This window comes from Nematostella vectensis, chromosome 6, assembly GCF_932526225.1.
Source record: "Nematostella vectensis chromosome 6, jaNemVect1.1, whole genome shotgun sequence".
Taxonomy (NCBI): domain Eukaryota; kingdom Metazoa; phylum Cnidaria; class Anthozoa; order Actiniaria; family Edwardsiidae; genus Nematostella; species Nematostella vectensis.
This window is the reverse complement of record NC_064039.1, coordinates 11,073,891-11,087,793: the sequence shown is the minus strand read 5'-3', so window position 1 is coordinate 11,087,793 and position 13,903 is coordinate 11,073,891. Positions and strand designations below refer to the sequence as shown.

General features: G+C 42.9%; 1 protein-coding gene across 6 annotated transcripts; it reads right to left on the bottom strand.

The window, feature by feature from the left end:
- Window positions 1-1,468: 1,468 nt before the first annotated feature.
- LOC116611626 (proton-coupled folate transporter-like) lies at window positions 1,469-13,893 on the bottom strand. 6 transcript variants are annotated; one of them, XM_048729674.1, is made up of 9 exons: window positions 13,335-13,891; window positions 12,719-12,799; window positions 11,761-11,982; window positions 10,607-10,919; window positions 9,858-10,175; window positions 9,021-9,245; window positions 8,688-8,771; window positions 8,016-8,175; window positions 1,469-7,872 (listed from the first exon to the last, which is right to left on the bottom strand). In XM_048729674.1, the coding sequence occupies exons 3-9, from the start codon at window positions 11,977-11,979 to the stop codon at window positions 7,659-7,661; spliced, it is 1,533 nt and encodes a 510-aa protein (XP_048585631.1). In that variant the 5' UTR covers window positions 11,980-11,982; window positions 12,719-12,799; window positions 13,335-13,891; the 3' UTR covers window positions 1,469-7,658. The 6 variants fall into 6 exon arrangements, with proteins under 6 accessions (XP_048585631.1, XP_048585633.1, XP_048585632.1 ...); XM_048729676.1 differs by lacking the exon at window positions 12,719-12,799 and having other exon boundaries at window positions 9,021-9,059; window positions 9,141-9,245; XM_048729675.1 differs by lacking the exon at window positions 12,719-12,799 and having other exon boundaries at window positions 13,522-13,891.
- Between the last annotated feature and the right edge of the window lie 10 nt (window positions 13,894-13,903).

Sequence of the window (13,903 nt, the reverse complement as noted above, 5' to 3'; positions counted from 1 at the left end):
GCTGAATATCGAATAGATACTACGTTTTGAAAGCCGATGTTTGTTACAGATATTTGCATTTTTGTTTTCTTTTTTTTTTGCATTTTTTACTTAAGGGTACGAATATCATAGGAAAGCTGTTGCTTAAAGAGGTTCTTAGAAGGAGTGTTAGACTTGAGTGCTCATGTTTCTTAGAGAAAGGATTTTAAATAAGGTTTCATTCGAGGGTTCCTTCCATGTGGTGTGACCGGCAGTGTATAAAAATAGGCAAACAAGATTAAATGGAAGCAAATCTGAGTTTAAATAGCTGTTACATTGATTTTTATGTGCCTTCAAACATTCACAATGTCATAAGCTGACCAGGATTCAGTCATCACTGCGGGTTACGGCACATCTAAACGTGAGGTCTCGAGTGCAACCTTATTTGAAACAGGGGTAAAAGACGAGGGCATTTTACGTAAAACTGAGTGGCGCTGGCAGACGGAGTATATCCTGATGGGGAAGGAGAATTCTCCTAATCCTTGTTAATTCGAAATATCCGATATCTGCGCCCAATCCGGTGTGCGCCAGTTTCTTAAAAATCGCCCAAGTATTTTTAATCTAAAAAAGTATTTTGCTATTACAAAAATGCCACTCCCCCCTCCCCTCTGTCTCCGTCAACCAAAGTATCTGAGTATTTTTTCTAGAAGCACTTGACTTAGAAAGGCATCATGATATAACAATACTAGGCGTGCTGTTACCCTGACGTCAACCATTTAAGGATTACAATCAAAAGCCGCTAAATGCTTTCCATGGATGATCTTGATATTATATGGTATACTGTTTTCATCGTGGCTTTGAAACGTCAAATCAACGGAACGAAATTACTTATTGAGTAGCGCGGTCATTGTTATATTGTCCTTTGGATCTTGCTCTTTAATATTTACTGAAAAAGTTCAGTATAAAAAAACGATAAATATTTCTGTTTTATATTTGCTCTTACTATATAAAAACTTCCATATCCCGGCTTCCGCTGACGTGAAACGGGTCTTGTTCTTTCTAAAGAGTAATTTTTTCATCATGTTACCCTCTTGAATAAGAAATAACTTATAAACTTGTGGGTAGTACTTTTTTGTGTGTTTCCACTTGTTTTATTATAATGTAATGATATGTCTTATCATGTCTTATACCTTATCTATTTTTACAGCATTGGCCGTTAGCCCATATTTTACATTTTACAGAGGACTCGACTACGCATGCGCCAACATGTTCTGGCTATATTTGCAAAACTTGCAATATTTATCAGTGTTTTTATTCTAATTTCATTAGATAAGACCAAAGCGAAAAATGAGTACTTTAATACAAAGATTTCAGCGAACCCAAATATTGTATGAATTGTATCGTTGCGTGTTTTATTTTAAGCACGTTTAGTCGTATCCAAACTAAACGTTATCATAACAACTCGTAGACAAATCCCGTTTTTGATTTCCATATATTTTTTTTTTCAATCTTTTAGTTTTTCTTCCGTTCGTTAAAGCTTTTCTTTCCGGAATCGTGTACAATCCGCATTGTGTACAAAGTAGTCGGTTACTCTATCGCCGCAAAGCCGACGGTATTTTTCTGAGCAGAGCACGTACGTCTGACAAGTCTCGCCATTCATAGCGACACATTCTCGTCTCAAAATACAATGTGAGTGAGCACGTATTCAGTCGCAAATACTATGACTTTAGGCGCCTATATTTTGTCTTCGGAAGTTCATTAAACTAATGAGTTTTCTTTAATAGTTATGAAAAATGATCCTCCCATTCGTTATTCACAGTAAAGCCATAAGTATAAGGGATTATAGCCGACTTGACAAATGCAATGAATATTTTTAATACTTTTAAACTTCTAATTGAGACTAGAAGCTTAAAAAATAGGGGATTTCCAGCATCAAAAAGAAATGCGACGAATTTTGTATTTAATGAGACCATTGCCTGACCGGAAAGTTTTACTCTAATGTCTTTTACTCGGGAACTCGCACGGCAAGGCGTAATGGTAATCCAAAAAAATAATTCTACAAAAAACGCTTGCGCACGTAATAATACAGGCCTTGCAATTATACAAGCCCTTAACCAATAGGAGCGCACCGCATTAGTACTGGGGGCGTGACACAAGGGTGGCGATTACTCATGGCTCCACTCCCTTACAACAAATAGTTTTTAATTAAAAATGTCATTATAGAAAAAAGTATTGTGTGGAAGTTTCACCCCTCTTAGATCCACTCGATTGACATTGATAAGATTTAAATGTTGAGATATATCACGTCCAATTGTAGAAATAATGTATTATCTGTTGGTAAAAGAAACATAATCATATTTCAAATGTTAAAATTGAAAAACAAGAAACTATTCACCTTCACTTGTCTGATTGTGTTCATCCGAAATCTCTTTTTTTGGCATACGCCAACTATACTGGCGTCTTTTACGTAATCGATATGGCGACTAGAAAAAAAATACGGATGTTTTCCTACGTGACAATCGGACCGTAGACATAACAACCTATAATCGAACGGAGGCATTCTCGGGGGGATATGACGATAACTAATACGCGTAGGGTGGTAGTCAATACTTGATGGTAAATCAAATATTCATAATTGCGAGGGGAAAGACTAGCTTCTTGAAATAAATAAATAAAAAACATCAGCAGGTGTAATGAACTGTATTTTAATGAAAATAAAACAGAAAGTTTTACTTGACCGTTTTGCCTTTTTATTTATTATCCTTGAAAACTTCTCTTTGTTATGTAAAATTTTCTGCTTTTCAAAATACCTGTGTTATTTTTGCCATCTTTTTCACGAGAGCTAGAACTGATTAAACGTGACCAAAACAACTAATCGTAATTTGCCCTATGGCAAAAACATCCTCTTCCTGTTTTTGGATATTCCAAAAATAAGATTCGAAGTTATTGTCGTGAATTGTAGTGATTTTATCACAACAAATAAGTTTTCTAAAAGTGGGAGTGAATTTTGTTAACGTGGAGATATTCGCACTCACCTTAACCGGCTCTTCGCGCGCTTTTATTATTTTTTGTATTAATTAATCAATTGAAACCCTTTTTAAATCTTTAAAGTGTGAAATGCATGCATTGTCCATGTTTACAGTTATCTGAAGTCATAACAAATTAGTCGTGGCAATCTCTGGACTTTCTAGTCGTGAATGATATTTAGGGACGGAACGACTGCCTCGTTATAATACGCGGAGTGTCTTTCCAAGACACACTGTCTTAAAAGTGTCACAACCAGTCTGATGCTAAGGTTTGAATTATTTTTTTTTAATGTGAGTACAACTCGTGCGGGATTTCAGGACTTAGAAACAACAAGACATAGGCGCTGGGATAATGAGTTGTCTAGTGACGGTCTTTTGGAAATTGTTATTCAAAAATAAGATAAAGGCAAAAAGTATCGCTTCATCGATAATTTTCCGGCATCGGTATAGGCGCTTTAGTATGGGAAATCAGTAGAGGTTGGTATAATAATTTACATACCCAGGGTACCCGAGCAAGCGACCGCATAGAGTCTAGATTGGATATCAGGGATCGGTTCCTGTGAAAAGCCGATTAGCGCTAACCCAGGGTTCATTTGCTTTTGATTACATTTTTACCCCCGGATAAGTTCTGTTCCCGAAACGCTGGTTAGCGCTAAATCTGGGTTAGTTTGGAGGTAAAATCCTTTACTTTTAATTATGAAACACTGACTATCAAAATTTTACCGAGGCGACTGCCTCACGTGCCTCATGCTGGATACGGCCCTTTATGCGACCTCCGTTGCTTACTTGCAAATTGTGCTGGGACAGACAGAAAGTTACATGAGATTTCTACTTGAAATGAATCTGTCTCGCTAGTGTAACGCACCAACTCGAACCCTGCAAATGACATTTTTGGCAATGAAATGGAGACAACAGGCGATGTATAGGTGTTTTGGGGCTTCTCTGCAAAAATAAAACCACCAAAGGTAAATTTGAGTTGCTCTCTATTGATCTACTGGGTATCCTGTGTGAATTTTACTCGTCAAACCAGTTTTTCACTCGCTAAATCCAGGGTTAGTAAGTCGGGGGATTACTAAGCTTGCGGGAACGGTGAGTTATCTGTATAGGTTACCTAACCTACGATTAGCGAATTTTAACCCGGGATTAGACGCTGATCTAGGGTTAAGTTAATCGGCCTTTCAGGAACCGGCCCCAGGTACTATAAAGGCTAGCTCGTGGGAAGATTGAGGGAATTTAACAAGGAAACGAATAGCACGTACAAACCCGGAGATAAAACTAGACAAAGTTAGATTATGAGTACAGTATGAATGTAGAAAGAAAGATGTAATCTTAAAGCATCGCTAGGTTTCAAAGAGTAAGTGCCCATGTGACATGTCCTCTATCTGATATCAAAAGACACCCAAAGAAGTACTGAAGTGCACGGAAGAAGCTTTAAGAAGGTCCGTGCAGGTTTCTAAGTAACTAATGATAGGTTACTAGAAAACCGTAGGGAGCCTCTTTATGTAACAACAGCGAAAACCACGTCTTTGTAGGTCACGTGTGGGTGCGTTCTCATTGCCTAAATGATGCAATGCGGAAAAAAAAAATACGTTCAGATTAAGAACAGCGATTAAATGAAGGTGCAAATAAAAGCAGAATTTGAGTGATTGATAACCGTCCTTGACTTGTGTCACGTACTCGCCGTTTTACCTTTAGATTCCTTTCTAGTTCTTACTTAGTCATTAAGACGCAGTACTTACAGACAATGGTGCGAAATTGTCCATTGACGCAGTAGGAAGAGAAAGCATGGATATCCTATATTTAGCATAATCATAACATAGGATTTAGCAGAATGAGTGGGCGATTGTAGCACACGTAGCTCGTGTCACGAATTTGGCGTTCCACGTTCTACTAAATATTATTAGTTCAAATATCGTTCTTAGAGCAACAAAATAAATTATCAAAAAAGATTTTGTTATTCCAAAAGCTGAAGTACTTACAAACATGAATGTAAAATTGACAATTGACGCAGCAGGAAAAAGGAATAATAGATATTATTTATATCTAGCATCTTGTTGTACGTTCTGTTGTACGTGCATGGGCGGCGGGAGAAAAAAACACAGAGTACTCTCTAAGAGCTTTGATACTTTGCCCCTTGTATGGCTTGCGTTGTATCTCTTGACCGCCTTGTGTGAGATGACTGCGAGTTGTGTGACTTGACCGCCTTGTGTGACGGCGAGTTGCTTACTTGGCCGCCTTGTGTGACGGCGAGTTGTGTTACTTGACCGCCTTGTGTGACTGCGAGTTGTGTTACTTGACGCCTTGTGTGACCGCGAGTTGTGTTACTTGACCGCCTTGTGTGACTGCGAGTTGTGTTACTTGACCGCCCTGTGTGACTGCGAGTTGTGTTACTTGACCGCCTTGTGTGACTGCGAGTTGTGTTACTTGACCGCCTTGTGTGACTGCGAGTTGTGTTACTTGACCGCCTTGTGTGACCGCGAGTTGTGTTACTTGACCGCCTTGTGTGACTGCGAGTTGTGTTACTTGACCGCCCTGTGTGACTGCGAGTTGCTTACTTGGCCGCCTTGTGTGACTGCGAGTTGTATTACTTGACGCCTTGTGTGACCGCGAGTTGTGTTACTTGACGCCTTGTGTGACCGCGAGTTGTGTTACTTGACCGCCTTGTGTGAGTGCGAGTTGTGTTACTTGACCGCCTTGTGTGACTGCGAGTTGTTACTTGACCGTCTTGTGTGACTGCGAGTTGTATTACTTGACGCGTTGTGTGACCACGAGTTGTGTTACTTGACGCATTGTGTGACCGCGAGTTGTGTTACTTGACCGCCTTGTGTGACTGCGAGTTGTGTTACTTGACGCCTTGTGTGACCGCGAGTTGTGTTACTTGACCGCCTTGTGTGACTGCGAGTTGTGTTACTTGACCGCCTTGTGTGACTGCGAGTTGTGTTACTTGACCGCCTTGTGTGACTGCGAGTTGTGTTACTTGACGCCTTGTGTGACCGCGAGTTGTGTTACTTGACCGCCTTGTGTGACTGCGAGTTGTGTTACTTGACCGCCTTGTGTGACTGCGAGTTGTGTTACTTGACCGCCTTGTGTGACTGCGAGTTGTGTTACTTGACCGCTTTGTGTGACTGCGAGTTGTGTTACTTGACCGCCTTGTGTGACCGCGAGTTGTGTTACTTGACCGCCTTGTGTGACTGCGGGTTGTGTTACTTGACCGCCTTGTGTGACTGCGGTTGTTACTTGACCGTCTTGTGTGACTGCGAGTTGTATTACTTGACGCCTTGTGTGAACGCGAGTTGTGTTACTTGACACCTTGTGTGACCGCGAGTTGTGTTACTTGACCGCCTTGTGTGACTGCGAGTTGTGTTACTTGACCGCCTTGTGTGACTGCGAGTTGTGTTACTTGACCGCCTTGTGTGACTGCGAGTTGTGTTACTTGACCGCCTTGTGTGACTGCGAGTTGTGTTACTTGACGCCTTGTGTGACCGCGAGTTGTGTTACTTGACCGCCTTGTGTGATTGCGAGTTGTTACTTGACCGCCTTGTGTGACGGCGAGTTGCTTACTTGACCGCCTTGTGTGACTGCGAGTTGTGTTACTTGACCGCCTTGTGTGACTGCGAGTTGTGTTACTTGACCGCCTTGTGTGACTGCGAGTTGTGTTACTTGACCGCCTTGTAAGACTGCGGGTTGTGTTACTTGACCGCGTTGTGTGACTGCGAGTTGTGTTACTTGACCGCCTTGTAAGACTGCGGGTTGTGTTACTTGACCGCGTTGTGTGACTGCGAGTTGTGTTACTTGACCGCCTTGTGTGACCGCGAGTTGTGTTACTTGACCGCCTTGTAAGACTGCGGGTTGTGTTACTTGACCGCGTTGTGTGACTGCGAGTTGTTACTTGACAGTCTTGTGTGACTGCGAGTTGTGTTACTTGACCGCCTTGTGTGACTGCGAGTTGTGTTACTTGACCGCCTTGTGTGACTGCGAGTTGTGTTACTTGACCGCCTTGTATGACTGCGAGTTGTGTTTCTTGATCGCCTTGTGTGACCGCGAGTTGTGTTACTTGATCGCCTTGTGTGACCGCGAGTTGTGTGACTTGACCGCCTTGTGTGACTGCGGGTTGTGTTACTTGACCGCCTTGTGTGACCGCGAGTTGTTACTTGACCGTCTTGTGTGACCGCGAGTTGCTTACTTGACCGCCTTGTGTGACGGCGAGTTGTGTTACTTGACCGCCCTGTGTGACGGCGAGTTGTGTTACTTGACACCTTGTGTGACTGCGAGTTGTGTTACTTGATCGCCTTGTGTGACCGCGAGTTGTGTTACTTGATCGCCTTGTGTGACCGCGAGTTGTGTTACTTGATCGCCTTGTGTGACCGCGAGTTGGGTTACTTGACCGCCTTGTGTGACCGCGAGTTGTGTGACTTGACCGCCTTGTGTGACCGCGAGTTGTGTTACTTGACCGCCTTGTGTGACTGCGAGTTGTGTTACTTGACCGCTTTGTGTGACTGCGAGTTGTGTTACTTGACCGCCTTGTGTGACCGCGAGTTGTGTTACTTGACCGCCTTGTGTGACCGCGAGTTGTGTTACTTGACCGTCATGTGTGACGGTGGAGTTGTCGAGTTTCTAACCTTGCGTTTTAGCTTTATCCAGAGCTTTGTTACGCGCATCACATTAGCATCACACTTACAACACTGTCACGATACCCTCATCCTTTTCTTGACAGTTTTTCTCTCCGTCTTGTAAATCATGCGAATCCACCCAATCTATCTCTCTGTTCTCTTGCAGTTGGGTGTCGTACTCGTTGGTCTCTGGGTCTGGTGATTTCTCACTCGCCTCCTCGACTCCTGTGGTCTCTTCGTCCCAGTCTCGGGGAAGATACTTTGTGTTTTTGAGAAAACTGAAAAGTAAACACATGTTTACTCTTTCGATTTTCACTCCCAAACAATCTTGCTTATCCCGACCACGACTATCAAGATTTCAAGAAATGATTCGAATGCATAGCTACTGGTTCTTTATGATGAAAATATAAGAGCATTGTACCTGAATATGGCGAGAGGGAAGACAGTAACAGCAGCACAGACAAGAAACACGAGTCCAGGGAAGCCGATACTCTGTGATCGGATATAGATAGGGTTGAAAACGAACGCACCCAAGAAATTACAGAATGTACTGATGGCTGCTACAGCCGAGAAGGCAGCTCCTTTATGAGAAACAAAATACACATTTAGTGTTACATTGAGACGCGCGCTACCTCGACAGTTTAATGTGGTAAGACCATTAGGATGCGAGAATGTACTATACATCAACATCCACGCCAATACGTTACCCCTGATCCCATTATTACGGCCACACTGTTATAAAGGAATTGTAACTAGCTTTAGGATTGGACTGTAACTTGTTACGAGGATAGTACTCGGCAGTGCTCTAGGTTGGTTTAGTGAGGACTCTCTAAAGTTGGCTTCGCCAACTTTCCTGGATAGAGATGTTCCTTCACTACCTTCCAAAAGTACTTGTCTTCCCGCTAGTCAGTGCGGTAGCTCTACCGAATTTTAAACACGATAGCGGTTCGATAAGCAACAAAGAAGACGACCGACCCTTGCCCAGTGTGTACGATCCTCGGCTACCCCCCAACACCATAACAGAACACAACAAGAAACTTGTAACAATGCATTTTGACACCTTGATTGGCACGAGTTAGAGGGAGATACGTACCACGCTCATCAGGACGAGTGAGTTGAGTGATCATTCCCTTCATAATCGGCGATATGGTACCGGTCAATAACCCTACAATAGGGACTGCAAAAAAGAACAAGAAATGTCAACCGTAAATTTTAAAAGGAATGTAGGGATTAGATTCCGGTACCCCACCAACCCCGCCTTCTTTTCCCTTTCCCCTTCCCTTTAAACTCATTTTCATTCTGTAACGCTTTTGATAATGGCTTTAGTATGTACGCTATATTTTCGTTTGTTTGTACGTACGGATGAATACACTTGACTGACAATTTGACACCCAGCGAGTGTCAAAACTCAGTTGATACCACTCACCTAAGAAAACGACCCACGTCTTGCTGGCGAATGCGAACACTACAAGGGAGGCTATGAGTGAGATAAGACCGACTCTGGCTATATTGGAATCGGACAGGAACCTTTTGAATATACCAATACCCACAATGCCTCCGATGCCTTGAGTCAAGAAGCGAAATGCCATGAAGCCACCGAAATACGTGGGCGACCAGCAGAGTGGACTGCGCAGAACGAATAGTGAGATCACTGAGAAAAGGAACAAAATCAATATCATAGACACAGATATTATTGGTCGCTATCAAGCTGTGAAATTACTAGGGAAGAGAATCAATCAATCAATGGTTTATTACACCCTTTTGCAGCCAAGAGCTGAATTACAGGCCCGTCAGCTGGACACAATAATAATTAATACGTTTGAAATTTAAATGACACAAAGTCGTTCATGTGGTTTGTTCTCGACACAGTTGGGCGAATTGACTGGTGACCGGAGCGTAGGACACGACCGTAGGACATGACCTCTGGGGTTTGAATAATCCCCACAAGTAACCCGTCTTTCCTACATGACTTAACAAATCTGGGGCATGCTGAATCCTTCGAACATGCAAGGGTTCCATACTGGCGGCAATAAGCGCCTCGTCATACTGTGACGGACGGACCAATAGAGTGAACTGCACAGGGCGAGTAGTGAGATACTGAGAAATGTCGGACACAGATGAACCACATAATGGGCAGACAAAAAACCGAATGGACAACAGACAACATCAAGCTCTGGTGTCGGACACAGATGAACAACATAATGGACAGACAAAAAACCGGATGGACAACAGACAACATCAAGCATAGAACTCGGATTCTCACCTCCACTAAGTCCCATAGTGGCTAGGCTTACAAGCCCGTCCCCTATCAGAAGCAAGAAGAGACTTCTCCGATACCCATTTCGTGGGTCTGCGTAGACGGACCAAATGACTTTGAAGCTATCGCAGCTTAACAGTCTACATGGCTCCCGCTTGGTCTTAGGGGTGGACTCTGGCAACAACACTACGACGTAGAAAGTGGCAAGAGTAAAGCACGCGAATATGAACCAGTAGGGCTCGATGAAGCCGTATGTTCGTAGCCACGGTCCTGTTGTCAACTGGCTAACGAGCCCGCCAATCAGAAGCATTAGCTGCATTATCGCTGGACAAAGAAAAAAACATGAATTGTGTTAATCATTACTATAGTTGTTATGCTGAATTGTGCCCTATACATGTGTGTCCTTCTAATGGCCACGCCCTTGTGAAAGGACTAAAGCTATTAAGTGTCGGGAATATTAAGGAAAACGTATAGTTTCTGTTCGCTTTTACTAAAGTATAGTACAGTTAACACCCGCGTACAAAAGGGGTGCGTGAAAATGTGCTTAAAGTACCAAATTTCATACGCGGGTTCTAACTGCATCACCGTCAGTTTAATGGGCGGAAGCTGAATCCGACTAAACCGAGGTTGACGGACGTTCTTTATACGTTTTGAAATCATCGCCCTCTTTTTTTGAGTTTCAAAATAGAACAAGTTTTAAAGTGACTAGGAAAGTAGTGGTGGTAAAGATGCTTCAGCATGTTCTATTGACCCACCTAACCGTAAGGCCACTTGTTGTTCCGGTGTTGTGTCGGCGATATACGCCATGGACGCTTGGGTCATGACAGTGAAAAATCCACTGAAACCTGTAAAAGCGGAACCAACAAACAGCACCAGGATGGGCCACTTTAGGTACATAACCAGTAGGGTGTTGATGGACTCTAACAGGGACCCTATTGCAGGGGCAACAATCGCTCTCTTTCTCCCAGCCGTGTCCGTCCATGGCCCCAACATAAGCGATACTATGACTGATGGGATCGACATGATCATGACGTTACCAATGTCATAGCGCGCCGCACTATCTTGGACCTGTCAAAGAGGCGAGAGAAAGGCGTCAAATAGGTCATTCCAGCTCAGAACTCGACATGGAAACCTACCTCAATTACCGTCATGCAGCGCGCGTTTTGTTTTGCGGAAACTTAATAGGGGGGCTCCTTTCTGGTTCTTGGGTAGATTTCCTCAGGGCCGTAGCAAGGGGTGGAGCACTGGGGGCATGTGCCCCCCAAATATTTTCAAAATTACAAGGAAATGACCAGTAAGGGCATGGCTGTGCTCCCCCAATATTTTCTTAATGTTTCTGTATTGTGTCCCCCAATCTCACTTGGCCTGCTACGGCACTGTTTCTATTGGAATGGGCGCGCGAGCTTATAGCTGGAATGGCCAATTGAGAGAGATTTAAACAGAGGAAAAACAAAACCACTTACACATTTCGGAGCCACAAATAGGGGAGGGGAGAAAGGATTTCTTCTCCGCCTAGTAGAGTCGGAACTAAGGACATATGAAAAACAAAATGGCGTCCTTCTCCCTGACAAATTCTAGTTTTCTAGCAGATGGCAAAGAAGCTGACTAAGCCCTAAATCTCAATTGTACGTTATATAACTTTTATTCAATGTCCTACTCCTGACTTTAAGACAATATTTCAAACTAATTATACGTTTCGCTTCATGTTTGATTACTGTTGTTTCCTTCGCGAACGAACGCAGCACATGTCGCATAGGATGCATGATTTTATTTGGTTATTAACTGCTTTGAGGCCATAAGAATGTCTTTTTCTAATTGGCAGAAGTCTACAATTAACAATCGCCCCCCGCCGCTCCCCCCTTAAAAAACGAATACAAATATTTGAACTTTTGAACATGAATTAGCTCACCTTTCGCTCGAGTGCAGCCATGTCCGAATCGTTGCCCGCCTGACATCCAGTCTCCCTCTCAGCGCTGTAAGGGAAACCATTGTCTTCGCTAATCCGGAAATACACGTATTGCTGCAATATGGGGACGCTCATGAACAGACCAAACGCCCAGAAGAACAAGACAGGCTCCACCATCAGAAAGCTACGGCACGACAGCCTCCGCTGTGAGGGCAAAGCCATGTTCTGAAGTGTCAAACATAGAACTTTAAATGAGATAAGGCCGCTCATTCGAAGGGATCCTGGAAAGCCTGCTTGATAAGGCTATTCTATTTTTTTTAGCTGGCCACATTTTATGAAGGAACGAAACAAAAGGGGAAAAAAGGGGAACGTCCGTGAGATATCTGACGGGGCAGTAAGGCAACGTAAAAATATCTTTTATACAAAAACCATAATAATCAGAAAGCAGAATCAGTTATTCGGTAAGTACTTTTCCATGTGATACCTATGACTGTCCCTCCCCCCCCCCCCCCCCCCCCCTCAGCCAATCCGGGTACACGCTAAGAAAAATATACAAGTTTCCATGGTGACAATAAGCGTATTGCGCAATGTAGTTTGCTATGTAATCGCTCACCAAATAAACGAAAAAAGAGGCGAACAGTTGTTTTTAAATCCTCTGGAATTGTCTGGAATCAGTCAAGTGCGTGCATGTTGTTACAGATTGCTACAGGCCCGTACCCAAGGGGGGGGGGGTGGGCCGAAGGTCCACTTTCGGTTCTCAATACACGTGCTCTATTAGTAGACAAAACTATAAAGCATAAGCTAGATCACTCTGGTATATAGTCAAATCCGACAAAACGTCCCGTTGAGATACTGCAATGGAATAAAAAATCCCTTTTTTTTCGGGGCTGTTTAGATTTTTATTAGAGAACTCACTTTTTCGGATTTCAACCCCCCTCCCACAAGAAAAATGGGTACGGACCTGTGCTGGATTGCTTTTCCACTATCCTGCGTTCCCACTTACCTTGAGCCGCTACGCAAGGACAGTTAGTCTACCTGTCTACTGTTAAGTCACAGTCAAATTAGTTGATTGATGTTAGCAAAAATTTGCATATTTCTGTAAAGCCTTCAAAAAGTAACAAGCTGACATAGATGATGAAGGTAGATACTCGAAAATTTAATAAAAAAAACATCGAAATTGGTCGTAGCGCTGACTTAGGATGACATTAACAATAATACACGGCGATCTAGTCAAAGAGCTTCTAAGCTATTCACAGGGTCTTCACACTTGGTCTTCACAAGTTCCCTTGGCATACAACAATTATGGGATTTACAACGAGTAGTCATCAACTGAAAGGGTGCTATAAAGATATAGATAACGACGTTATAATCACTTCTAGTATAGCAGCAAGCTTTGCTTTTACGTCAAAACATTTTATAGGGCACTGCAGGTCTCTAGCGGGAACAGCTAATGAGCCCGTGGTTCCTAATCCTTCTATTCGAGTTGCGAGCGCTTTATATAACTTACGATTATCGATCGGCATAAAAGAAGTGGTCTTCACAAATCATAGACATAATGACTTTGTTAGAATACTTACAACTCTTTGGGAGGGTTACTCTGTTTTTGTAAGCTGATGTTTTGTATTCCAGTCTTATTCTGGATCGGCGGAAACCAGGAATTTTGTTTTTTATGTCACGCTACGCTGTCTATCCGGGACATTAGCTTAGATCACAGCTACGGAAGCCCATGAGGGCCACTCAAGGTTTTCGTTAACAACATCTCACCTTTCCGTCACGACTTTGAACAATTTGCGTCACGACAACTCACTTTGAGTGTCACGACAAAGCACTATTTGATTATCGCTTAAAACATTGCAGGTTTAGATCACCATATCGCACTTTGTGTCTCAAAACATCGCACTTTGTGTCTTAAAAAAACTCATCATTTTGCCTTTGCTTAAAACATTTCAGTATATCGTTCACGACTTTCATGACTTTGTGCTTGTAACATAGCACTTCCGTACACAGCAGATGTCACGTCTTCTTCATAGAAAATAAGTTTTGTTTTGCTCATTTTAGAGGTTTTAGCTTTAAAGGAATTGTTTGCCACAGATATCAAGATACGGATGGAGCCTTCTCGGGGGCACCTAGTCCACGACCAAGCGGA

Excerpts from the sequence above, each read along its gene's own strand:
- LOC116611626 (XM_048729674.1), bottom strand. The coding sequence starts at position 11,979 with ATGGCTTTGCCCTCACAGCGGAGGCTGTCGTGCCGTAGCTTTCTGATG. Across the intron at positions 10,920-11,760 it reads TGGCTGCACTCGAGCGAAAG|GTCCAAGATAGTGCGGCGCG; the intron begins GTGAGCTAATTC and ends CCTCTTTGACAG. Across the intron at positions 10,176-10,606 it reads ACAAGTGGCCTTACGGTTAG|CGATAATGCAGCTAATGCTT; the intron begins GTGGGTCAATAG and ends TTCTTTGTCCAG.